Source organism: Camelina sativa, chromosome 1 (assembly GCF_030686135.1).
Source record: "Camelina sativa cultivar CO46 ecotype springtype chromosome 1, ASM3068613v1".
NCBI classification, from domain to species: domain Eukaryota; kingdom Viridiplantae; phylum Streptophyta; class Magnoliopsida; order Brassicales; family Brassicaceae; genus Camelina; species Camelina sativa.
This window is the reverse complement of record NC_141880.1, coordinates 24,259,292-24,284,690: the sequence shown is the minus strand read 5'-3', so window position 1 is coordinate 24,284,690 and position 25,399 is coordinate 24,259,292. Positions and strand designations below refer to the sequence as shown.

Genomic DNA, 25,399 nt, shown 5'->3' with positions numbered 1-25,399 from the left:
TATATATAAGAGGAAATCTCTTTATTGAAAAGAGTATATAATTTCATGTTATTTCTAATGATATTTTGCGGTTTCAAATGAGGAAAAAAGAATAAAAGTGTAAAAGTTAAATTTTTTACAAACCAAATATAAAACGTATGTAAAACAATTATGCAATAAGCTACGGTCTACGGATTGCTTGGTTACATACAGTGTGTATGATACAATTATACAGAGAGCTGAAGTTTTTTGTTGTGGAAGTAACTAAAACTTGTAGCTTTTACAGCTATTTTACGAGAAACCAAATGTAAGAGGAACTCATAGTATTATAATCTTCATCACGCTAGATCACAGTTTCCACAAATCATAATATTAGCTGAAGCAAGAAGCAAGAAGCAAGCACAGACAAAAACAAGATCATCTTAGCAAATTCTTGAACTTTTTATGTAGCATCCTCTCTTTCTTGATCAAACACTTCTCTTGTTTGAGAAGAAGATGACGCAGCAGCATTACTGGCCTTCGAATACAATCCAAGCTTTCCCTCTAGTTTCTTCCACTCGGTTACTAAACGCGGAGGGAACTTCTTCTTCACAGTTCTAGCCACTCCTCTTGCGTCTTCCATTCTATTATTCTTCACCAATCCTTCAGTCAAATGCTTACACGTTTTGAAATCCGGAATCTTGTGCATAACCGCACTCTTCTTAAACACCGTTAAACCTTGATCATACAACCCGTTTATACACAGATGAAATATCAATGTCCTAAACGTCGCTGCATTCGGAACACAATCGTGTTCTTTCTCAAGCCCTTCATACACTTTCTTGGCTTCACCCATCATCCCTTTCACGCAGTACGCAGTCATAAGATAGTTATAGCTAACCGTATCAGGTTTCAATCCTACACTACTCATTTCTTCCATCAGTTCCTTGACACTTTCAGGGCTTTCCTTGGCAGCATTCATCAGTCTAACGTTATAAACCGTGTTATCCAATTCACAACCTTTACAAACCATCTCGTTCCACAAGCTTTCCGCTACATCGACTAACCCATTCTTATACAAAGACCCTAAAATAGTGGTGAAAGCAATGATGGTAACTTCCACGTCTTTAACCTCCATATCTCTCATAATCTCCATAGCTTTCTCAGGCGAACCAGAGTCACAATACGACTTAATCAACATACCGTAAGAGATTTTATCAGGAGTGATACTATTATACCTGTGAGGAATTTCGTCGAACAGTTGGGGGACTCTTTCAAACAAGTCAGAGTGAAGAGAAGCAGCGAGTAAGGCATTGAAGGAAACAACGGATCTGGGTGTGCCGAGCTGATCCATCTCCTCGAACATCTTCATAGCATGATCAAACATTGAAGCTCGTCCGTAAGATCTGATCAACGTAGAGAGAAAAGTCTCTGTTTTTATCTTTGGGCTGTTTTTGTGAGACTCGATCAGAGCTTCTATGTCGGAGAAGCGTTCAGATTTGGCGAGGCGTTGGACTGTTAGCTCCATGGCGTAGCGTGAGGAGAGAGGAGATGAAGGGTTTTTGGAGACGGAGTTGTAAATCGCTAAGGCTTTGTCGGGATCGTGTACTTTGCGGAGTTTGAGTTTTGCTTTGGAGATAGTGATTGGGGCGGGAGAAGCAGTGGTTACAGCGGCGGTGGAGAAACGGCGGAGGAAGCTCAGATAGATACGAAACGGCGCCATTGCAAGCAAGAGTCAGACCCACCGAGCACGGAGGAGGAGGAGGAGGAGGGAAGGATAGTGTGTTGTAAAAAAAAACTACAACAAATGCGTTTAGGGTTTAATAAGTAAGACTTTAAAAATGTGTTTTGCAAAAAAAAAAAAAAAAAAAAAAAAAAAAAAAAACTTAATTGTTAAAAGAAAATAATTCACTCTATTACCATTTACCACTAACATTTGAATGATTTTCATGCTTTATCTTAATTTTAATTTAAAAAAAAAATCATCAAACTCAAGTTTTTTTATAATTTACACATTTTCTACAACATTTTTGCTGGAGTATGTAATTCTTCTATATGCTAGAATTTTTTTTTTTTGTTTTCTTTTTTTTTTCTCCTGCAAATTGTAGAGATTGATAGATCGAAATAATAGTTACGGATTCAATTTGAGAAAGAGTATTTTGTTTTTCCTCTTGCAAAAAAAAAAAAACCAAAATGATTTGTAAAGAACTAAAAAAAAGGTGCTAAAGAGCTTAGTGGATCTAAAAGAAAAGGCTTAATGGGTATATAGGCCCATTAGGGACGGTACCACTCCTAAATAAACCTCTTTCTTCACTGTTCGTTCTAAAACGCTGCAAAAATCTCAGATTTCTCAATCGGCGACGGAGTAAGAAGAAGAAGAAGAAGAGAGAGAGATGACGACTCGAATCGCTCCTGGTGTTGGAGCTAATCTTCTCGGCCAACACTCCGCCGAGAGGAACCAAGACGCCACTGTTTACGTCGGGAATCTCGATGCTCAGGTAAGATTCCTCTTTTTTAACTTCTAGGTTTCGTGTTTTCTCATCTTCCTCTGTGATTTTAGTTGACGATTCGGTGAAATTGATCCCTCTTTTGAAATGTCAGCTTTCTGAAGAATTGCTTTGGGAATTGTTCGTTCAAGCCGGACCCGTTGGTAAGTTCATATCAATATCTCTTAGGGTTTTTTTGGTTAGGGAACTTAGTACAAATTGTGACATTAGCTTTTCTCTGGGTTTATGGATTGTATCAGTTAACGTCTATGTTCCAAAAGATAGAGTGACAAATCTTCATCAGAACTATGGATTCATTGAGTACCGTAGTGAGGAAGATGCTGACTATGTAAGTTGTTTCTCTTTTCCCTTACTGTGAGGATCTTTTAGATTTTTGTTTTTGTTTTTGAGTGCTATGTTTAACAAAAGTTCGATGTTTTTGTGTAGGCGATTAAGGTTCTTAACATGATTAAGCTTTACGGGAAGCCTATACGTGTTAACAAGGTTTGTGAGTTTAGATGCAAAGACTTGTTTAGTTTATCTGTTATTACTTGCTAAACATTTTGTTTGCTGATTAAACTGATTGTATTAGGCATCTCAAGATAAGAAAAGCTTGGATGTTGGTGCTAACCTTTTCATTGGGAACCTTGACCCTGTAAGTATCTTGGTGGTACACTCTGATTTTCTTTAACTCTACAAATGTAACTTATTCTCGTAGCTGACCAGTTTTTTTTTTTTTTTTTTTTATAGGATGTGGATGAGAAGCAGTTGTATGATACTTTCAGTGCATTTGGTGTAATTGCTTCTAATCCTAAGGTATTGTTTTCAATTTCATTAGATTTCTTTAAGGCATCATTATTCCACTGCGGAAAAGAATGGTCTTGCGATTTAGACTCTTATGTTGTACCTTTTCATTTCAGATAATGAGAGATCCCGATACTGGAAACTCACGAGGTTTTGGTTTCATCAGCTATGACTCCTTTGAGGCATCTGATGCTGCTATTGAGGTAATTATCTACTTCTTTTATAACTCTCAGTTCTATGATACTTGCTTGATTCCAATATATTTTACATACATAGCATCTCTGTTCACCTAATCGGATGGTTGTATATTTCTCTGATCTTTGTCTGACTGTTGCAGGCAATGACTGGACAATATCTGTGTAATCGTCAAATTACAGTCTCTTACGCATACAAGAAAGACACCAAAGGAGAGCGCCATGGTACTCCAGCAGGTTAGGCTCTTTATACTCTTCTCTTGTCTTAATTTTTGGATTCAGTTTCTTCTCTCCATCATTTTCAACACAACGCATTACTTTTGGGAAATGCAGAGAGGCTTTTGGCTGCCACGAATCCAACTGCCCAAAAAAGCAGACCCCATACGCTATTTGCAACTGGCCCCCCATCCAATGCTCCTCAAGTTAATGGTCTACCACGTCCGTTTGCCAATGGCGGCATGCAACCTATCCCGGTAACAGCCGCGCGTCCACCACCACCACCACCTCCACAAGTATATCAAACTCAGCCACTATCCTGGCCATCTCAGCCACAACAACACGGCATGATCCCACCACCCATGCAATTCCGTCCACCTCAGGGTATGCCGCCGCCACCACCTCAGTTTCTAAACCATCAACAAGGTTTTGGTGGCCCAAGGCCGCCGCCACCACCTCAAGCCATGGGAATGCACCAACATGGAGGCTGGCCGCCACAACACATGCAGCAGCAAGGTGGACCACCTCAACAACAACCACCACCACCATACCAACACCATCACATGTCTATGGCTCCACCCCCACCACACCAAGGTTGATAATAATCATCTCTTCAGTCTTGGACCAAATCGACTATTTGTAAACCATTTCTTTCATGACAAGTAATCACACCAAGGATTTTCTCACTTCCCTTTTAGATTCAATGAAACCTCTGTGAGAGAGAGACAGAGAGGGAGAGAGAAAACAAAATATTCTATATTGACTTGTCTGCAGAGAATCTCTTATCTTCGGTTTAGAGATAAGAGAGAGAGAGCGTAGAACTTAGTGTCAATGTCTGGTTTGTAGTGATGTTCTTGTTTTGTGTTGCAGAATCTCTGATGCCGTGTGCTTTAATATTTTACCAAAACTTTGCTGTAAAAACTCAATAATTCTTGCTTCTGACCTTGGAGGTTGCTTTTTACTCTAAACAAAAAAAAGAAGACAGGGAGTGATCAGTGATGGGAACAGATGTGGCTTGATGTTCAAGTTATGGACCCATTTCTCCTTTCACTTCTTACTGCATCCAAACTCCAATGCTCTTTCTGACCATTCTGATTTCTGACTGATTCATCTCGAGAATCAGATTCTGTGATGATGATTCAGCTTCAGTTTTTTAGAAAAACCCTGAAAACACTAAGAGATAGAGACACATCTCTGTATATGTTTTGTTGTCTGAGAAGTGTGAAGGACAAATATTCAATTTAAAAATCAAACTTTTGTTCTTGTCTCTTATTGATTTCAATCATTTGTCACTTCGTTTGCTGAGTCAAAAATGGTCCACATCGACCGTCCAAGTGTCATCTACTAAGCATTTTTATAATCGGACGTGTAAGATAAGAAAATGAAAAAGTGAACATCTGTTCCTATCTCAAGTGTTCTCTTGTATAGTAAAAACGTGAAACCCACAGTTCTGCTTCTTGGGTTGGTTCAAACTATTTTGTATACAGATAAATTAACTTCTTCTTTTTTTTGTAATTTTATTTTGTTCCACAATAATTAATTATTGCGTGTGGATATGAATAACATATTTTTCTTTTGTGGTTGGTGTTGACGAATATGAATAAAAATCAATGCAATCTAAGCATTGGAATCTAAAATCGTACAAATACACATTTTAAATTGGCCTAACGCATTTAAATGATTACAGTTTCAATAATTGCACCGCCGCATAATTTACATTTAACATTTACATCGATCACTTAAACTGAAAAATTAAAAAAGATAATTTAGTTAGACATATTTAAACATTATTATTGTTTTTTAACACTCTTCGTAATCGGAGAGTCGAACACTCGAGAAGGAGGATGACCTCCGTTGAACACCACCGGCGAACAAAGCAACCCAAATCTCTGAAAACGCTCTAACGATCGCGCGGTGGTGACGTTTCGCGTTTAGCGATAGGAAGCAACTAAGAAGCTGCTCAAGCTCAGCTACTTCGAACATCTTCTTCTCTACAATCATCTCCATCATTGAACCTTTGAAATCTTCGTAAGGATCCTCTGATCTCTTCACCACCGCCACTCCTTCCACCATTACCGCAGCCGCCGTCGTACACGACATCAGTCTTTGAACAAACGAGGAAAGCCTCGCCGGAGACGGTGGTGGTGACGAAGACTCGCTTTCTTCCACGATCGCTGACTTTTTTGGAATGTGTCTCCGACGTCTTGTGACACGTGGCAGCTCTGAGGAGGAGGAATGTTCCGGCGAGAGGTTTGTAGAAGATGGTAAGAGACTCTCTCTATCCGTCTCTTCTTCGGCGGAGGAAACGCTCCCTCGCCGCCGAGAGTTTGATCTCTCCTTCTTCTTTAAACGCCGGCGGTTATCTTTTTCCAACCCACCGTCGTAAATTTTCCGGCGAGGCGTTTCGTTTTCTTCTTCCGTGACATGAGCGATCACGTGCCACTTCCCCTCTCGCTCCCACTGAAACGTCGGCGTCTGCGGCGGAGATAACGACGATGAAGTCTTCCGATCAACAATATCCAGCGTAGTGGAGGAGCGTCCGCAGCCAAACACGGTTAAAACGTGTAGTCTGAAAGAAGAACGACGACGTTGTGGCACGGTGGTGACGACGGATGTTGAGTTGACCGGTGGAGTACGACGGAGACTTGAAGGAACAGGATTAAAAGGGAGAGAGGAAGGATCTTCTGGACGACAAGATTTGAATGAGAGGATTCTTGAAATCTTTAATTTGAAACGTTTTGTCATTTTTTTTGTTTTCTTGTTATTTTTTTTTGTTTTTGTTTGGTGTGTGGAGAAGTGAATGAAGAAGTGAGTATGGAGCATTTATCAAATGAGAACTGTTGTGTTATCTCTTCTGCTTTATATGCAAAACACTTTCGTATGTCTATAGTATTTCACATAAAATTGTGATATCGTATTTCCTTGCTTTTATATATATGCTTTTATGCCGACATTAGATTTACTAATTATATAATGTATCTTATTTTTTGTTGACAAGTTGCAATAAAGGTTAAATGTAGTTAATTTTTAATCCTAGTAAAATGGTCAAATAAAAATTGTATGTTTTCAAAAGCAACCCAAATGAGTAAGTTGACGAAGGTTGGATACTTGAATTAGATTTGCAGAGCTGCTTTGTGTATGGCAATGGTACATTAACGAAGAGAAACATATAGTACAAGTGAAATCCCTATGATAGATACATGTGGAGTGCTACACAAATCATAAACAAGAGTTTGAATTGTGATATAACCTTTTTGACTTGAGAGCATGTAAATAATCGAATTTGGTTCATAGGAATAAGAAGATAGTTTGTACAAATTTAAACTAAAGACATTAACATGTGTGAGGCCTGTATAAGTCAAAACACCTGTGAAATTGAAAGGTCGAGAAAACGGCTAAATCAAAATACAAAACAACAAATTTCTGTCTACATTTTTTCCCTTTTTGACCATAAAATACGTTTTTTTTGTTTGTTTTGTCTTTGTCTTTAAATACATTTTTTTCCTTTCTATATATTTAGATGATTAGATCAACGAATTTGTTAATATATATTTTCATAAATCTAAAAGACTCTCGTAACGTCGCATAGAATCTTGTTTAGCCATATGCAAATCTTGTTTGGCCGAATCTTGTTTAAACTTGGTCAGTTTTGTAACGTAACATGTATGTTGAAACTTACGATACAAATTGACAAGCTAATTGTTATGCTCACCGCCTCACACTAATCCTAAGAAGTTTATATACAAAAATCCCTAGGTCATCAAAGAGATGAAATTGACATTGGCAGAAACAAATACATATATAGTACGAGTTAGCTTGCATTTGGACTTAGCAATTAACAAGCAAAAGTCCACACAATTGTGACTAACAAATGCAAACCGTAGAGACTATTTTCTGCAACATGAATTTCAATGCCATCAACAATTGTGATTTTTCATTAGTTTTGCAGCTTTTGCTTCTACTATATACAACACATCGACCATTCGTATACTAATCAAATACAGTAGCGAATTTTAAAAGTTATCGCGCGAAAATGAATGCAAGCAACTTAACAATAAAGGAGAAAAGTTGCATGATGAGACAAAAAAACAAAAAAGTCTATCGTTGAAGAAGCCTCCCCTCGAAACGAACGACCAAAGGATCCAAGGAAACAATATAATCTGCTCATGCCCCAAAAGTCACATTTCTCCATTTCTTTTCCTTATCTTAACATATTCCAACTTTATATGTTTTTCTTTCTGTTAATATATGAAAAAGTATTACAAAATGATTACATTCTTTCTTGTGTCTGTATAAAATTACAATTTAGATGCTCCTTATTAGATAAAGGCTTCGAATGGTAAGTGCGTTTTTCGGAGTGCGAATAATGTAAATTGAAAGTGCGGTACGGTTTAACTGCGGGAAAGCATAAGTACGGTTTTACATATTAAATAAAACAAAATTATTTAATAATATTTGCTAAACAATTTAATACAATTTTATTTAAGAATTTCAATATATTTAAGAGTTTGAAAAAGTTAAAATAGTATAATGCAACCAACAAAAAAAAATTAGAAAAAAATAACTATACATTAATATAATATTATTATATACTCTATATCTTCTTATAAACAGATGTACAAACGTATATACAAACTTTAACACTTCTGTATATATACATATATAACTGAGTTGTATTATTGAAATATCAAAAAGGAGCGGTTTTCTGAAAACCACACCTATTTAGGTGAGGGAAGAAAGTGAGCACAAGATTTCATTTTTGTGAGTTATAGGAATCCCTGCGCAGTTTCATCATGAGTTTAAAAAAACGCATAATAAAAACTAAAAAAATATGAATTGTAACACAAAAGCGTTTTTTGATAAAATACTAAAAACCGCACCTTTTTATGTTTACCATTCACAGCTAAAGAGTCCAAAGAGAGGGCTCTCTCTCTCTTCTCTCTCTGCGATTTTTCAGAGAGGAAGAAACTCTCCGATCATCTTTTTGTTTGCCGATTGGTATTTTCCGGCTTAGTTTCCTGTATATTGGGCTTGCTTCTGGCATCTCCGGTTCTTTCAATGGGGTTGGCTGGCCCTTTCTCCGGCAATGGTGGCTACCTTAGCACCGTTTTGGCTGGCTCTTTCTCTGGCAGCGGTGGTTACCTTAACACCGTTTAGGCTGGCTTTTCTCTAGTAAATCTGCCGCCTTTATCTAGGAGGTGTTTGGTTTTAGTTTTTTTGTTCTCTCAATTGAATCGGTTAATCTTCGGATGAGCTTTTGATTGCTTATATCATTCATTTGGTTTGATTTGAAGTAATTGATGATGATGCATGTTTCTATGTCGAAGCTTGATGGGTCGATGGAGTTTGTTTGGTTTGCAGGTTTATGATGTAGATCTACTTTCTTTGGAGATCGGAAAGTTATTTATTGAAGACGAAGATGAAGAAGTTCTACTTTGGAGTCATTTTCTCAGCAAAATTAGAATCCGCTTTTTTCTTGGTGTAGATCGAGATTCTGGTGTTACTTTCCGGCAATTTCTACCGGAATCGAAGTTTTCTGGTGCTACTTCCGTCTGCCGGTGATCAGAGACTCCAATCTTCGACTTCCCATGTGTCAACTATCATGTCTCTCTCTTGCCACCTGGTCTGTGTTCCATGCTATCTCTTCAGTCTCGAGGAAGGATTTTTATTTGGGCCTGTGGGCTTTTGTTTTAATTGGTTTGTATTGTAGACTTGTTTTTTGGCTTGTAATGTTGGCCTGTTTACTAGACTTTAATCAATAAAAGACACTCTTGTGAAAAAAATAAAAGAAATGATAAAGAGTCCAAATATAAATTGTCAATTCAATGCTTAGGGCTCTCTTTCTCTTCTCTCTCTGCGATTTTTCAGAGAGGGAGAAACTCTCCGATCATCTTTTTGTTCGCCGGTTGGTATTTTCCGGCTTAATTTCCCGTATAACGGGCTCGCTTCTGGCTCCGGTTCTTTCAACGGGGATGGCTGGCTCTTTCTCCGGCAACGGTGGCTACCTTAGCGCCGTTTTGGCTGGCTCTTTCTCTGGCAGTTGTGGTTACCTTAACACCTCTTAGGCTGGCTTTTCTCTAGTAGATCCGCCGCCTTTCTCTAGGCGGTGTTTGGTTTTAGTTTTTTTTGTTGTCTCAATTGAATCGGTTAATCTTCGGATCCGCTTTTGATTGCTTCTATCATTCATTTGGTTTGATTTGAAGTAATTGATGATGATGCATGCTTCTATGCCGAAGCTTGATGGGTCGATGGAGCTTGTTTGGTTTGCAGGTTTATGATGTAGATCTACTTTCTTGGAGATCGGAAAGCTATTTATTGAAGACAAAGATGAAGAAGTTCTGCTTTGGAGTCATTTTCTCAGCAAAATTGGAATCCGCTTTTTTCTTGGTGTAGATTGAGATTCCGATGTTACTTTCCGGCGATTTCTATCGGAATCGAAGTTTTCCGGTGCTACTTCCGTCTGCCGGTGATCAGAGACTCCAATCTTCGACTTCCCACGTGTCAACTATCATGTCTCTCTCTTGTCATATGGTTTGTGTTCCATGCTATCTCTTCAGTCTCAAGGAAGGATTTATATTTGGGCATGTGGGCTTTTTTTTTAGTTGGTTTGTATTGTAGACTTGTTTCTTTTGGATTGTAATGTTGGCATGTTTACTAGGCTTTAATCAATAAAAGATACTCTTGTGAAAAAAAAAATTGTCAATTCAATCTATTCCATTACAAAATTAGATCTAAGTGTTTTTTTTTTCAACCAAACATTAAATAAAATTAAAATAGAACTCCACGATTGGTTGCCCAAACTAGAGGATAAGAGTTTACAAAAGAAGTTTCAGAAATTAAGGATCTTGAGGATGGTTGCCCAAACTAGAGGATTAGAGTTTACAAAAGAAGTTTCAGAAATTAAGAATCTTGAGGATCAGACAAGACAGTTGGCCCTAACATTGGACTCTCGTGCTTTTTTTAATAAACTAAAACCTATTTTCTTTTCGGGAAAAATGTCATTAAAATCCCCAAGTTAGCATTTTCGTTGATTTAAATCACGAAGTCTTCATTTGTTGAAAAAAATCCTCACTTTTTTATTGACTTCTATTTAAATCATGAAATCTTGTTGACTTCGCCGTTTGAAGCACAACGTTAACTGGCCAGACAGAGATATTAAACGGGGTTAACTAGGCATTAACGAGATCCGTTAATTACATCTCTAAATCGAACCTGATTATCAATTCCTCCCAAAATGTCCAAATCACAAACCCTAATTTGTGATTCCTCCTTTCTTCTTCGATTGGATCTTCTTCTGCGAATTCAACTGATGACTCTGGCTCCACAAACACACTTCAATGGCACTCCACGGTCAAACGAAGCTACCACCAATGTCTCTGAGCTAGAACTCATTTATTGAACTCGAAGAAGAAAAGAGAAATCAAAGAAGAAAAGAGAAATCGAAGAAGAAAAGAGATTATCGATTGGGGTTTGAAATTTAGGGAAAATGAGAATTGATATCTCAATTTGGGGGGGTTTAGGGTGTTATAAACAGCGTCATTTTCCACGTCTAATTTCTCCGTTTGGTCACTTAACGTTGTGCCTCAAAAAGCCAGGTCAACAAGAGTTTGCGAATTATTTGGAAGTCAACAAAAGATTTGTGTTTTTATCTCCAAATCCAAAATGTGTGCTTTAAATCAACAAAAATGCTAACTTGGTGATTTTAATGACATTTTTCCATTTTCTTTTCTTGTCTTCAACAGTTAGATTAGAATTTAGAACCCATTACATAAAATTCTAGTTTTTATGATTCTTGATCAAATTGGGCCTTTGGTCATATCTTTAAAGAAGCCTTTACATTTAAATCAAAGCTTGATTGAAGTTAGAAAAAAACACATATGTTATGAGATATTCTAGAATCTCGACTGAAATTTACTTTGAGATATGTTTTATTTTAAATACGAACTATATATAGAATTGATTTAACGGAAGAGATTAATTTTAATTGTTAGTAATTCTAAGCATTTATATGGACTATATATAGAATTGATGTTCCACCAACGACAACTCATTTTTTTTTCCCACTAGGCCACTAGTAATTTTTTTTTCTTTTCAATTTATCCTTTTATTTACAAGTCTTTTATAGTAATTCTTATTTATAGTAATTCGAAGCAAAGTTGTTCAAAAAAAAAATTATAATTCGAAGCAAAATATTTTTGTACAATTATATTGTATTTTGTAAAAATATAGTAGAAAATGAAATTTCTATATGACGTAGGTTTAACAAGTGATATAACACTCAAATCTTGAATTCACTTTTAATTTTAACTTTCTTTAAAATTATAATAATCAATGTGAATGTTTTGACGTGAAACCTAATGCCGTTTCCGAATGCAAAGTAAACAAACTTATGAGAAGTTAGTTTGATGAATCAAGCGCTATTTGCTGCATTATTGTCATATATGTTAACTAGAATATGATCCGTGTTATTAATGTCGTGCTCAGTAATGTTAGACTGAAAATCTGTAGAAATCTTAGCCAACACCTCATTATCCTTGTGAAAACACTTCCTCTTAGCATCAATACATTGAAACAATTTTTCACGACCGGACCGGTTGATCCGACCGGTTGACCCGCGACCTAGACAGTTCTCCTATTTGGGTCTATTGCTAATAACCGAGAACCATAAAACCGGTAAAACTAAAGAAAAAACCACTACAAACCCGCGACCTGGTAACCTGGACTGGACCGGCCGAGTTACGGTTCAATAATATCTATTCGATTTAGAGTTAAAATATAGGGTTTCAGACTTTCAGTTTACGAACCTCTGGTCGTTCTTCGCTTCATCTTCTGTTACCGTCCTCATCTCCTCTCACAACAAACGGTTAGATTTCAATCTCTCTTTTATTTTGAATTTTTTTTGTATGTGATCTCCATCATTACTTGATTTTGGACACTAGCATAATATGATAATACTTTTTTCATGATCGTGGCTCTGTTTTTTAATCTGCATACTCCAATACAGTATTAATTAATCATCAATTCATCATCATGTTTGCATATTTAGCAATCGATTACGTCGTATACTTGTATTATAAATAACTGATCCTCATCTTTTATATCCTCATGTGTTGTGCATCTTTTTGTCTGAACTCTGTTTTTTTCTTCTTCTATCGTGTATTTTACAGGTAATGGAAACAGAAGAAGACTATGAAGAAATAGCAGCCGCAAACCCTTCAGTCCGAGGAAAAAGTGACATAGCTTGGTCCTCTGTGATCAAATCAACTAATTCAAGAGGGAAAACGGTTTTGGAATGCTCATTTTGTCACAAAAAAAAAATTAGGAGGCGGAATTAATAAGATGAAACAACATCTTGCTGGCGTGAAAGGTAATACAGATGCATGTTCAGAGATTCTAGGAGATGTGCGATTCAAGATATTGAACGCATTAAAAAAAATTGAGAACAAGAAGAAGAAGCATATTGTTTTGGATGATATGAACGACGGTCCTGAAATTCAAAATGGTGATGGAGATGATATCGAAGGTGATGTTCGTCCAAGTCAAAAGAGGAAGAAAAAAGGTATTAATCTAAATGAATACTTTAAAAGAGGTGTGCATGATCCGACCCAACCTACTATAAAAGCGTGTATGCAAAGTAAAGAGAGAATACATGATGTGGACATGTCTATTGCATTGTGGTTTTATGATGCTTGTATTCAAATGAATGCTGTGAATTCTCCATTTTTCCAGCCTATGATTAATTAGGTAGCAAGTATGGGTCATGGATATGTGGGGCCTTCATACCATGCTCTACGTGTTGGATTGTTGCGTGATGCTAAGGTGCAAGTTTCTTTGATCATTGATAAGTTTAGGAATACTTGGGCTACTATTGGATGTACTCTTATGGCAGATGGATGGAAGGATACAAAACAACCGCTGGTTAATTTCTTAGTTTATATTCCTAAAGGAATTACATTTCTCAAGTCAGTTGATGCTTCTAATATCTATGCAAGTGCTGAGAATTTATGTAACTTGTTTGCTGAATTAGTGGGTATGGTCGGTTCAGAAAATGTAGTTCATTTTGTAACTAATAGTGCACCGAACTACAAAGCTGCTGGAAAGCTTCTCGCTGAAAAGTTTCCCACCATGCTTGGTCTCCATGTGCAGCGCATTGTATCAATCTGATTTTGGAAGATGTGACAAAACTACCTTCTGTTCACAATTTAGCACTCCGTATGTCTAAGGTTACCATTTTTGTTTACAACCATAAGTCAACTTTAAATTGGGTCAGAAAAAGACCTGGTTGGAGAGAGATCATTCAAGCTGGAGAAACACGGTTTGCTACAACTTTCATTTCTCTACAAAGTCTCTATCAACATAAAGAAGATCTACAAGCTTTGGTTACAAGTACATATGCTGAACTCAAGCAGCTTTTCAAGACGTCTAAAGCAAAGGATGCTAAATTGATTATCTTGGATGAGCGATTGTGGAATGAATGCTTGATAATCGTCAAGATTATGACTCCTATCATTCGATTGTTACGCATTTGTGATGCTGATGAGAAGCCTTCTTTGCCGTATGTGTATGAAGGGATGTATCAAGCAAGACTAGGAATTAAATGATGTTCAGAAAAATAAAATCTCTTTACCAGCCTTATACAAACATCATTGATAGAAGGTGGAATCGTATGTTACGCCATGATCTTCATGCTGCAGCGTACTATTTGAACCCGAGTTTCATGTATGACCAAACTTTAATTTGTGAGAAGCCTGAAGTTATGAGTGGGTTGATGAGCTTAATTGGGAAGCAATCAGAGAATAGCAAAACGAAGCTCGTTCAAGAGCTTAGGTTTTATAGAGAACGCGAAGGCAGCTTTTCTCCTGATATGGCTCTTACTTGCAGCAAAACATCTCAGCCGGGTAAGTTATTAAACAGGGATTTGACTTGCATTATATATATATATATATATATATATATAAAGTAGTCTGATATAATTTAATTGATATTTTAGATGAATGGTGGAGATATTTTGGTTATGATGCTCCTAATTTGCAAAAATTAGCAATAAGAATTCTTAGTCAAACTGCTTCTTCATCTGGATGTGAGCGCAATTGGACTGTGTATGAGCGGATTCATACCAAAAAGAGAAATAGATTAGAGCATCAACGACCTCATGATCTCGTCTTTTTTTCACTACAATTTACGTTTGCAACAAAGGTGAGTATCATACTATCATTAAATAAAATATTTCTTTTTAGCTTAGTTAACAAGTTATACATGTTTTACATGTACAAGTCAAAAAGAAAAAGATTGTATGATCCTGTTGACTATGAATCTTTTGATAAAACAGAGTTTTGGATCATTGAAGACGAAGAAGAAGAAGAAGGTGAACTTGAATATGATGAATTAGAGAATGCTCTTGCTGAGGAATATCCCAAAGATCATGAAGACGCACACCCTGAAAAGTCTAATGGTATCTTTATAATTGCCCATTTCACTTTTAAAGTTTCTTTTAGTTTTCTATAATATATTGATTCAACGATGTGATTTTTAGATGTTTCAGATTTTGATGAAGATTTCACTATGCCGGCTGAAGAATACGAAGGGAATGGTGATAGAGACAACCAAGATTGGTCGTTGTGAATTTGTGATGTTCTTTAATATATTTCACTGATGATATTTTACTTAGTGTTTTTTTTTTTTTTTTTTTTTTTTTTTTTTTTTTTTTTTTTAATTTTGTTCTAAAGGTTCATTCATTTAATTTTTACTTTTAGATATCATAATTTGTTAACTATGGTAAGATTATTATTATTTTAGTATTTTATAAAACTATATAATCTATATATAATAGTAATCCGAATAAATGTCACCAAAAGTTGTGTTTTTTCAATCGTACTTTTTGGATTATTTTTCAAAACATCTGTAGAAAATTTAAATTGTGTATTTTACAAAAAGTTGTGATTGTTCATTGTAACGGTTTTTTTGTAAAGTTGCAACTGTTCATTGTAGAGTTGTGTCTGTTCGAATATTCGTATCCTTTCAAATATATATATATATTTGTTTGTTTGAACTGTTTTCATTTTTTTGCCATGACACAAAATAATATAATTTTTCAATCTCAACGATTTTTACAGCTCTCTAAATTATTCTCTATCATTCATTCTTTTAAAATTAAATAAATTCCTCCAATTCTTGATTTAACAAAAAGATTTTTGGAATGATAAATCTAATTTACAACTTTTAGTTAATTTTCTAGGTAAAAATTTAATGAAAATACCTATATATAATAGCAATCCGAATAAATGCCACCAAAAGTTGTATTTTTCAATCGTACATTTTGAATAATTTTCTTAAAAAACATATGTGGAATAATTACATTGTGTGTTTTACAACAAGTTGCGATTGTTCATTGTAACTGTTTTTTTTGTAAAGTTGCAATTGTTCATTGTAAAGTTGTGTCTATTTGAATATTCGTATTTTTTGAAATCTATATATATTTGTCTGTTTGAACTGTTTTTATTTTTTTTCATGACACAAAATAATATAAAATTTCAATCTCAATGGTTTTTACAGCTCTCTAAATTATTCTCTAGCATTCATTGTTTTAAAATTAAATAAATTCCTCCAATTCTTGATTTAACAAAAGATTTTTGGAATGATAAATCTAATTTACAACTTTTAGTTAATTTCATATATAAAAATTTAATGAAAATACATAGAGTTTTTTTTCCAAGAGTTAAGATGGATTATATAGTGAGCTTTTGGATTTAACTTTTGAATATGGTAATAAAGATGCTTTCTATTTAAAAACAGTTTATATGAGTTTGTAGGTATAATCAAGTGCACACACAACAATTGTGATTTTTCGTAGTACCTTTTCGTAAAAAAATGTTTTATTTATTTTTTTAAAATTGAAACGGTTGTATCTGTTTATTGTAGAGTTGTGTTTTTTCACTATGTTTTATTTATATTTTTTCATCACAACTTTTCGTTCTAATAGGTGTGTCTATTTAAATAGTCATGCCTTTTAAACTCTCTTTATATTAGTCTCTTCATCACTAACTAACAAGTTCGTTGAAACAAATTTTACATTTTATGTTGAATCTAAATAATTGAATATTAATATCTAATATTCAACGTTATTCTATAATCTAACTACATTTTAGAAATGATTATAACAATAGAAAAATTTAATACAATTTAATATAGAATTTAAAATTGTGTCTATTTATCGTAACATTTCGTTAGTAAAAATATTTTAATATTTTAAAAATAATAGTAACAATATGAATAAATGAGAACAACAGTTGCGACTTTTCGTAGTATTTTTTTGTAAAAAAATTGGTTTTCTTTTTTTTTTTTTTAACTCAAATAGTTGTATTTGTTCAGTGTAGAGTTGTATGTTTTCACTATATTTTATGAATATTTTTTCAGCACAACTTTTCATTCTAATAGGTGTATCTATTTAAATAGTCATATCTTTTGAACTCTCTATATATTTGTCTCTTCATTAATAACTAACAAATCATTGTTTGTTGAAACAAAATTTTCGTTTTAGGTTGAATCTAAATAATTTTAATATTAATATCTAATATTCAATGTTATTATATAATCTAACAAAAATTTTAGAAATGATTATAGTAATATAGAAATTTAAGATAACTTAATATAGAATTTACAGTTGCGTCTATTTATCGTAACTTTCTGTTAAAAACTATTTTAATATTTAAATTTTTTTTTTAAGAGTTGTGTATTTTAATTTTAATATTTCGTTGATACAGTTTCACTCATTATTAAATATATGTTTAATTATAGTTTTTTAATAGAAAATTACATTTACTCATTACAACCATTAGTTCAATATTCTCAGTTAGGATCACTTTGTCATAATGATTTTTTTTTTAGTTGTAGCTCTTTACGATAAGTCCATATAAAAATATCATATATTTATAATACTTTAAACAACATGTTTTGCAAACTTACGTCTATTCTACATAATATTTTTTGTTAGAATTTTTCATTTTGATGGTTATGTTTTTAGTAACAGTTTATGTATTCAAACTATTCTATTACATTCAAATAATTTCATAATGTATAATTTTAAATTTTAAATTTAATTTATTTTTTTTCTAAAATACTTCCCCCGCGACATTGCGGGGGATCTAAGTCCTAGTTTTCTACAAATATAGTGTACAAATCATAACCAATTGACCCTCGGTCGAACCCGGTTTACCCGGTGACCCAGAAGGCAATCCGGTTCGCTTTCCGGTCCGGTCGTGAAAACATTGCATGGAAGATCTTGTGGAACGCATGCATAACCTCAGGCAACTCCAACCTGTATGCAACCAGTACCACTAGTTCAACAATCCTGAAAGGACCCATGTACCTCGTACTCAACTTAGTCTCTAAGATAGATCTGTTCGAACCCCACAACATGGTTATCTTGATGTACACTCTATCATCCACCTGGAACTCAATGCTCTTCCTCCTCTGATCAGCATAACTCCTCTGCCGATCATGAGCCTCTCTCATGTTCAGCTTGAGCACCCTAATCTTCTTCGTGGTCTCCTGAACAAAACTCGCATCCAATATGCTCCTCTCCCCCACCTGAGTCCAGCATAAAGGTGTACGGCATGGCCTTCCATACACCTTTTAAGGAGCCGTACCAATACTTGCCTGATAGTTATTGTTGTAAGCAAACTCTAATAGGTTCAAGTGATCGACCCAGTGACCACCCCAGTCCAGTGCACACATCCTTAGCAAGTCCTCCATAATCTGAATCGTCCTCTCTGACTGCCAATATGTCTGAGGATGGTACGCTGTACTCATGTGCACCTTAAGGTCAACCTCTGTCTAAAAGACTAAAACGTCCTCCAGAACGCTGAAGTGAATTTGGAATCCATGTTTGACACTATGGTCACAGGCACACCATGAATCCTCACTATCTCCCTCACATACTTCTTAGCCAAGACTGCTGCTCCATCAGTCTTCTTAATGGCCAGAAAATATGCAGACGATCCACAATCACCCACAAAGCATCCATAGTCCGCGACACAGGAGAACCAACCACGAAGTCCATCATGATCATATCCCACTTCCACTCTGAATGAGTAAACTCTGCAACAGGCCACCTGGCACCTGATGCTTAGCCTTCACTAGCTGGCAGGTATCACACATCGAGACCCATCTAGAGACATCCCACTACAAGAAAACAGGCAATTTACGACTGCACTTATAGTCACTTAGTAGTCGCTAAATCAAATATTACGACTACGTTACGACTAATCACTGTTGTCGTAAAACGTTAGCCGGTAAGAAATTCAGTCGTAACTTAGTCGGTAAATAGCGACTACTTTGTGACTAATACACGTAGTCGTAACAGTAGTCGTAACGTTGTCGTAAATGTTTACGACTGTTTGGTGACGATGTTACGATTAATAAAAAAGTGAACAGTAGTACTGTACTTGTAGTCGTAAAGTAGTACTGTACTTATAATTCGAATTTATAATCAAAGAAAGCCCTAAAATTTGCATTTTTAATAACCAAAAGTTAACAATAATTGTAACAAGTACACCACATTAGCAATAACCAAAAGAGAGAACCATATTTAAAACAACCAAAAAGAGAACCAAAATGATCAATCCTAAAACTATGATTCTCTTAAGTGACAAGGAACAACACATCATCCCAAATTGTCAAGTTCATTAGAGTAAGAAATAGAGATAAGTAGCCTAAGAAGTAACCTAAGGAGGAGATGCTCTTTATGTTGGAGGGTTGATGGATGCATCAATTGATTCAGACTCATGGAATTCGACAAAGGCCGGATCAAGTTTGCGCATGAACTTTTCCAAGTGCTCTATCTTCTTCTGTTGCTCAGCCACAACTTTGGAATGTTCTGCTTCACGAGCAGCAATCTCAGCATCACGTTTTGTATTATAGGCAACTTGTTCTTCAATGATACGTTGAGCTTCCTTCATTTGCTCTTGTTATGCTACAAACGATGACGACTGTGCTTGTTGATAGCTTTTGCCATTGAGAAGATCCTGAAGATGATCCTTGAGGCTTCCGAGCCCAAAAATATTACCTCGTGAATCCTTCTCAGTGGACTGAGAAAAGAAAAGGTGAAACTGTAAATAGAGAGAATATGAAAGTTAAATAGTCTTTAAATATAGATTGTGAGAAATGTTACTTTACCTGAAGAAAGATTGCCGTATAATCTTCTGCTGTGAGCTCCTGAACTCGTGAAGGATCTAACTCGATCTTAGATAGCTTAACTTGTAAGTTTTTTTTATAAGTTGTAAAGATCTTCTCGGCCTTGCGATCGACATACGTATAATCTGGCTTTGTATGAGTCTCTTTGAAAACCTCACCAAGACTCACTGGTCTCCCAAGTTTTTCTTCCTGGAATGTTACAAAAAATAAGAAAGGGTTAAGACAGAATTTTAAGTTGCAAAGGGGTAAGAAAAAAACATAAGTTACTCACCAAGCCTTGTTTGACTTGTTGATACGATGTTGGCCCAGATAAGTGCATGTGGGGACCGAGACCATTACGGTCTGACATACGAGCATTAGAATAGATTCGACTCCTTTCATGTGCTTCTTCAGTATCCCACTGAGCAACCATTATTTTCCACAGATCACCCTTAATCCATTTAGGTCGCACTCGACTAGTCCTAGCGTCGCTAACCATGTTTTTCATCCGTCGTTGGCATATCTCATAGAAATACTCTTGCACTGTCCCTGTTATCAAAGGATCCCAAGTGTGTGTTTTCTAGGAAAAAAGGAAAATAGAATTAAGTTAGTGAAAAACAACAATTAAAACCTATCTATGAAGAAAACCCCATAACAGAAAACTATACCGCAAACTCAATGAAGTATCTTTCTCGTCTCTCCAGAGGCACACATGACCAATTGTAGTATTAACCATCAAATTTGTTTGTAAAAACTTTAGTAATCTTCCGAACCAGTGCTGATTTAGCATCACGAGTAAACCTCAGATAACATAAGAATCAAGTCAGTTTAACATCACTAGTAAACCTCATAACATAAGAATCAAGCAAGAAGCAAACATCAAACAAGTAATTAGAACACGGTTGTAAAATTATGAAAAAAATGGACATACCAAGTCGTTTAATGTTTCATATCAAACAAGATGCAAACCAATAACAGACATGTCTTTCGACCAATAACAGATTTGAAACACTAAGAGTGTTACTACAATCAGATGCAAACCAATAACAGATATGAAACCCTAAGAGTGTTTTCTACAATCATACAACAAAAATCAACCAACTAACTAGAACAGACAAAATTAACCATCGCTTAGGTCACGGTTGTAAAATTATGAAAAAAATCTCACATACCAAGTCGTATTAGGCTTCGGTTCCGGAGAGAGGACGGTGGTGAACTTATGACGGTCCGGCATCATAAGTATCGCGTTTAGAGCCCTCAACGTGTCCTCCTGGAGTTCCGGCAACACTGGATTTGACTCTGCAAAGTTGTTTCCTTGAGAAGAAGGATGACTTTGAGCGTGAGAGGCTGCGTTTGGAGATCTTGCAGAATCTTCCAACGGATTCGATTGAACCGGTGGATTGTTCATAAGTTCGGTTGATGACCGAGATGGATGGTCTTCACCAACTCGATTCACGGAGTTCTAAAATAGGACCTGCTTTGGTGGATAGTCTCTGACCTGCGGTGCCGCAGATGTCGATAGTTGGGGAGAAATACGGACTTGTTCTTCAGGCGTCTGAGGCGTAGGATTTTCAGCCACCGGGGTGAAGTTGTATTGCGGCGGTAGAGGGTTGATTCTTCTCACCTTAGACAGAGGATTAGTGCCACCGGGTCTGAGAGAAGCGTTGGGGGCAACATTTCTCTTGCGTCCAGGCTTCTTAACAAGAGGCATCATCTGCTCTTTTGAAGAAGAACAACAAGAATGATAGAGAGATATCAGAGATTGATATCGGAGATTAGGGTTTCAGAGATCGGTTTAGAGAGATTTCGGCGAAGAAGAACAAGAAAGGTGAGAATTGTGAGATATTAGGGTTGATGTTTAGGGTTAGGTCGTGTGTGATGGGCCGTTAATGGACTGCGTAAATAGATTTCATGTTTAATTAACCCAAACATTTTAAATATAGTTGCTTATCAGTCCCTACGTAGTTGGTATATACAAAGACAATTTTATTTGAAAAGGCTGGGCTTGTTTTGGAGTCCATAATCTGATCCACCGCGTAATTGTGGTATTTAAACCCAAATTAATTGAACTTAGTCACTTATTTGTCGCTGAACAGTGGCTTAATTTAATCCTTTTAAAACCATATAATTTACTTTATCTATTTTTAAACATAAAATATAATATATATTCATCCATGTAAAACCATATAATTTATTTTATATATTTGTAAACATAAAATATAAAACCATATAATTTAGTTTATATATTTTTAAACATAAAATATAACTTATATTAAATATGAAACTAAATAATTTAGTTTATTTAGAGCATAATTCGGTTTACAAAATTTTATTGCATAAATTTGACATATATAAACATAATTCGGAGGATTCTTCATCATCTGGTTCTTCATCATCCGAAGATGAAAAATTACACAAGAATTCATCTTCCGGTTCCACATCTTCAACGTCGTAATCGAGATTTATTGGGTTTACTCCCTCTTCCAAATTGTCAAGTACAATATCTTCAACTTTTCACTCATTTTATAATCTGCCTTATTTTGCATGACTCTAGCAGCTAGGGATAATTGTGAGTGACCTTCATGACAACCATCATATAATGGATTTTTGCACCTTCTAACAAGTCGTAGAATTTCTTGGAATGGTTAAGTACCGGTTCCTATACATTCTGATAACTACCATCCTGATGATAATTATCATCTAAACTTATGTTATAACGAAATGCATCATTCACTATATCCACATATCTATCTCCTACCACATTACCCACTTCTTCATTCCCACTTATAAATGTCGGATCTACATAACTCGTTCCTATGCCCATATTAATTTCTTTCCAATGTTTATACCAAACATAATAATCTGGCATAAACCCATAGCAATAAAGATGATTCCAAATTGTACCCCTCGAAAGACGCTTACCGTTTTTGCACTTATCACAAGGGCAGTGAAACTTACCACCATTATTTTGTGCTAAACGCTGACTATTTGCAAAAGCCATGAACTCCTCTACTCCGGTGCTGAACTCTTCCGTGAAATTTCCCGTCACTTCATCAAGCCTTTTATACATCCACTCCCGAAAATGACTATAATTAGAACTTCCCGCCATTATTAAAGATCTCTCACTCTCGTTTTTTTGTTTCTCTCTCAATTTTTTTTCTCACTCTTGACTTTTTTTCTTATTAATGCTCTTGCTTGTGGTGTGAATGAAATAAGAAACGAAGGTGTGGTATATATAGAGTTTTTTGCGACTACTTACCGACTACCTGGCGACTGTGATGTGACTCGAACTAACAGTCGCAAAAAAACAAAGCTTAACAACCCCACAAACGAATAAAACATGTTTCTTTTTGGCCGACATGTTTACGACTCGCCTCATTAGTCGGTTAGTAGTCGCCAAAGTGCCGACTAACATATATAGTCGTATGTTAGTAGCCAAATTAACGACTCGCCGCAATAGTCCCCATGTAGTCGCCAAATTAGCTACTCTTAGGTGACGATATTACTTTCTCGTCTTTCAGTCATAAAGTCGTCGCTAATCAACGACTACTGAACCAACTACTCAATTCAGTCGCTAAAAAACGACTAACTTATGACTAATAATAAGCAGTTGTAAATTAGTGGTTAAGCAGTCGTTATATAGTCATTAAATTTGGCAACTACGTGTTTAGTCGCCAATCGTAGTTGTAAATGTCCTGTTTTCTTGTAGTGTCCCTCTTCATCCGGACCCAGTGATAATATCGTTTGAGGCCAGGGTACATCTTTGTCGCTCTAGGATGAACAGAGAACTTGCTCGAATGAGGCTCTCTCAGAAAAGATCTTATAATAAATGTTGCATATACAAAGAAAAGATCTTTAAGCCATTGTTGCTTCAATTTGTGTACATGAAGTTTCACCTTCATGTCCCATCACATATTTTATGTGATAACGTCCAACAAATTCAGAGTTGTAAATATAGAAAATGTATTCAGAACTTTAACTCTAACTTCGTACACAACTTGATTATAATATACATTCATAACTTACCCTTGTGATGTTCAAGTCCTTGAAACTCCGGTTTTATAAAGATCTTGGAGGAGACTAATGTGTTTACAATACAGGGTGCACCTAGAGATGTTTACAATTTTAAGAGAATTTTGAGAATAGTTATACCCCAAAGTGATTACCATTTGTTGATTCTACCAAGTGTAATAAATGGTACGTACCTTCATACTCCCCAACCTTCCAAAAATGCAATACACAAAACACTGGCTCGGTCTTATACGTGAGATGGCATCCCTTTGATTCCCAAAAAGACATGAATCGGAAAGCATAGTTGTTTATTGCACGACACTTTACAGATTCATTCTTACAGGTTTAGCAAGTTAATATAAATTATAATAGAAATAAAAACATATAAATGTTAGTATCATTATAGGTGGAATAAATGTGTTTTACGTGCCATTCAATAGCGTGAAGACAACTTCTTTACAATCGTTGCCACTTCCATGTCTTCTTTTGTCCTCCACATCTACTATACATCCGCAAACATCTAATTTGGCAAAAAGACAGAATTTAACTTTCCAATGAGTTGAATGAAACTTTCCAAATCTATTATACATCCACAAATAACTATTTTGGTAAAAGTCAAAATTGTACTTTTCTATGGGAGGGACCAATACACAAAGTTTCAAAATTGTTAAAAAATCTATAGATTTCCGAGTACAAAAGATACCAATATACTAACTTATCGAAATTTTATTACATGAGTACAAAATTAAATAAAGAAAAACCAACCGAAAGAGATGCCATGATTTACTCTTCTACGACATATCTCATCCATTACTCGAAGCGGAAATAATTCTTTGGACTCTATGGTTGGAGCAGCTTCATGGTTGTATCATCCGTATATTTGATTTGGTAAGGATGATGTGCATTTCTTTCTTTGAGGGTTGGGTTGATCATTTCGAAATCTCTGAAATCATACCAATCACTTTCGTCGATATACTTCGGGAATTTTGTGAATATATTAGTTGGTAGGAAAGCGACTTCTATTGTGTCACCCTTAAACGTTTGTTAACAGTTGTGTAAGAAATCTTTGATATAAGAACTGCTAGAATTGCAAAATTAAGTAAAAGTCTCTTTAAATTCACGACTCTAACCTTTTCATCTGCAAGAAGAAGAACACTTTTGGCGAAGAAATCATGAACATACCAAGAATTTAAAATCTTGGCGTGGATCCACCAATTCGTCCTTCCAGGACGAAGATCAGCAATGTAATCGAGTCTCATATTTTTCTCGAAGTAGGATTTTTTCTCTGTTATCGAAGAACGAATAAACAGCTATTTTAGATTTTTGGGAATAAAAAAGGTCTCACGATTAAACCTTGCCTCTTAATCGTTTTAGTGTCTTTCTTTTTTTGGGTTATAATTTTTTTTAGTAAATAATATGTATACAGTTAATAAGGAAGCCTTTGTAGTTATTAGATTATGATATTAATCTAATAATTACTTTACATTTGAGAATTTATAGTAAATATACTTGATGATACTAAATTATTCTAAAGAAAGATTAAGGAAAAATGAAAGATTT

At 35.4% G+C, this 25,399-nt stretch overlaps 3 protein-coding genes and 2 pseudogenes across 3 annotated transcripts; 2 read left to right on the top strand and 3 right to left on the bottom strand.

Annotated features, from left to right (window-relative positions):
• Positions 1 to 92: 92 nt before the first annotated feature.
• On the bottom strand, positions 93 to 1,836 carry LOC104700561 (pentatricopeptide repeat-containing protein At2g18520, mitochondrial). Its single transcript, XM_010416086.3, has one exon. It carries the CDS (start codon positions 1,679 to 1,681, stop codon positions 422 to 424), a length of 1,260 nt encoding a protein of 419 aa, XP_010414388.1. The 5' UTR covers positions 1,682 to 1,836; the 3' UTR covers positions 93 to 421.
• Positions 1,837 to 2,192: 356 nt separating this feature from the next.
• LOC104700549 (uncharacterized) lies at positions 2,193 to 4,579 on the top strand. The gene is made up of 9 exons (XM_010416077.3): positions 2,193 to 2,456; positions 2,560 to 2,608; positions 2,705 to 2,793; positions 2,892 to 2,948; positions 3,037 to 3,099; positions 3,195 to 3,260; positions 3,365 to 3,451; positions 3,586 to 3,679; positions 3,776 to 4,579. The coding sequence occupies exons 1-9, from the start codon at positions 2,352 to 2,354 to the stop codon at positions 4,255 to 4,257; spliced, it is 1,092 nt and encodes a 363-aa protein (XP_010414379.1). The 5' UTR covers positions 2,193 to 2,351; the 3' UTR covers positions 4,258 to 4,579.
• A 731-nt stretch (positions 4,580 to 5,310) lies between these two features.
• Positions 5,311 to 6,552, bottom strand: LOC104700539 (transcription repressor OFP7). Its single transcript, XM_010416067.3, has one exon. It carries the CDS (start codon positions 6,479 to 6,481, stop codon positions 5,459 to 5,461), a length of 1,023 nt encoding a protein of 340 aa, XP_010414369.1. The 5' UTR covers positions 6,482 to 6,552; the 3' UTR covers positions 5,311 to 5,458.
• A 6,276-nt stretch (positions 6,553 to 12,828) lies between these two features.
• Positions 12,829 to 15,280, top strand: LOC104710400 (uncharacterized; annotated as a pseudogene).
• A 4,118-nt stretch (positions 15,281 to 19,398) lies between these two features.
• LOC147950276 (uncharacterized) lies at positions 19,399 to 21,236 on the bottom strand (annotated as a pseudogene).
• Between the last annotated feature and the right edge of the window lie 4,163 nt (positions 21,237 to 25,399).

Bases quoted from the DNA above. Each gene is read 5' to 3' on its own strand.
- LOC104700561 (XM_010416086.3), bottom strand. From the start codon at position 1,681: ATGGCGCCGTTTCGTATCTATCTGAGCTTCCTCCGCCGTTTCTCCACC.
- LOC104700549 (XM_010416077.3), top strand. From the start codon at position 2,352: ATGACGACTCGAATCGCTCCTGGTGTTGGAGCTAATCTTCTCGGCCAA. The intron at 2,609-2,704 runs GTAAGTTCATAT...GGATTGTATCAG, and splicing joins CGTTCAAGCCGGACCCGTTG to TTAACGTCTATGTTCCAAAA. The intron at 3,452-3,585 runs GTAATTATCTAC...TGACTGTTGCAG, and splicing joins CATCTGATGCTGCTATTGAG to GCAATGACTGGACAATATCT.
- LOC104700539 (XM_010416067.3), bottom strand. From the start codon at position 6,481: ATGCTCCATACTCACTTCTTCATTCACTTCTCCACACACCAAACAAAA.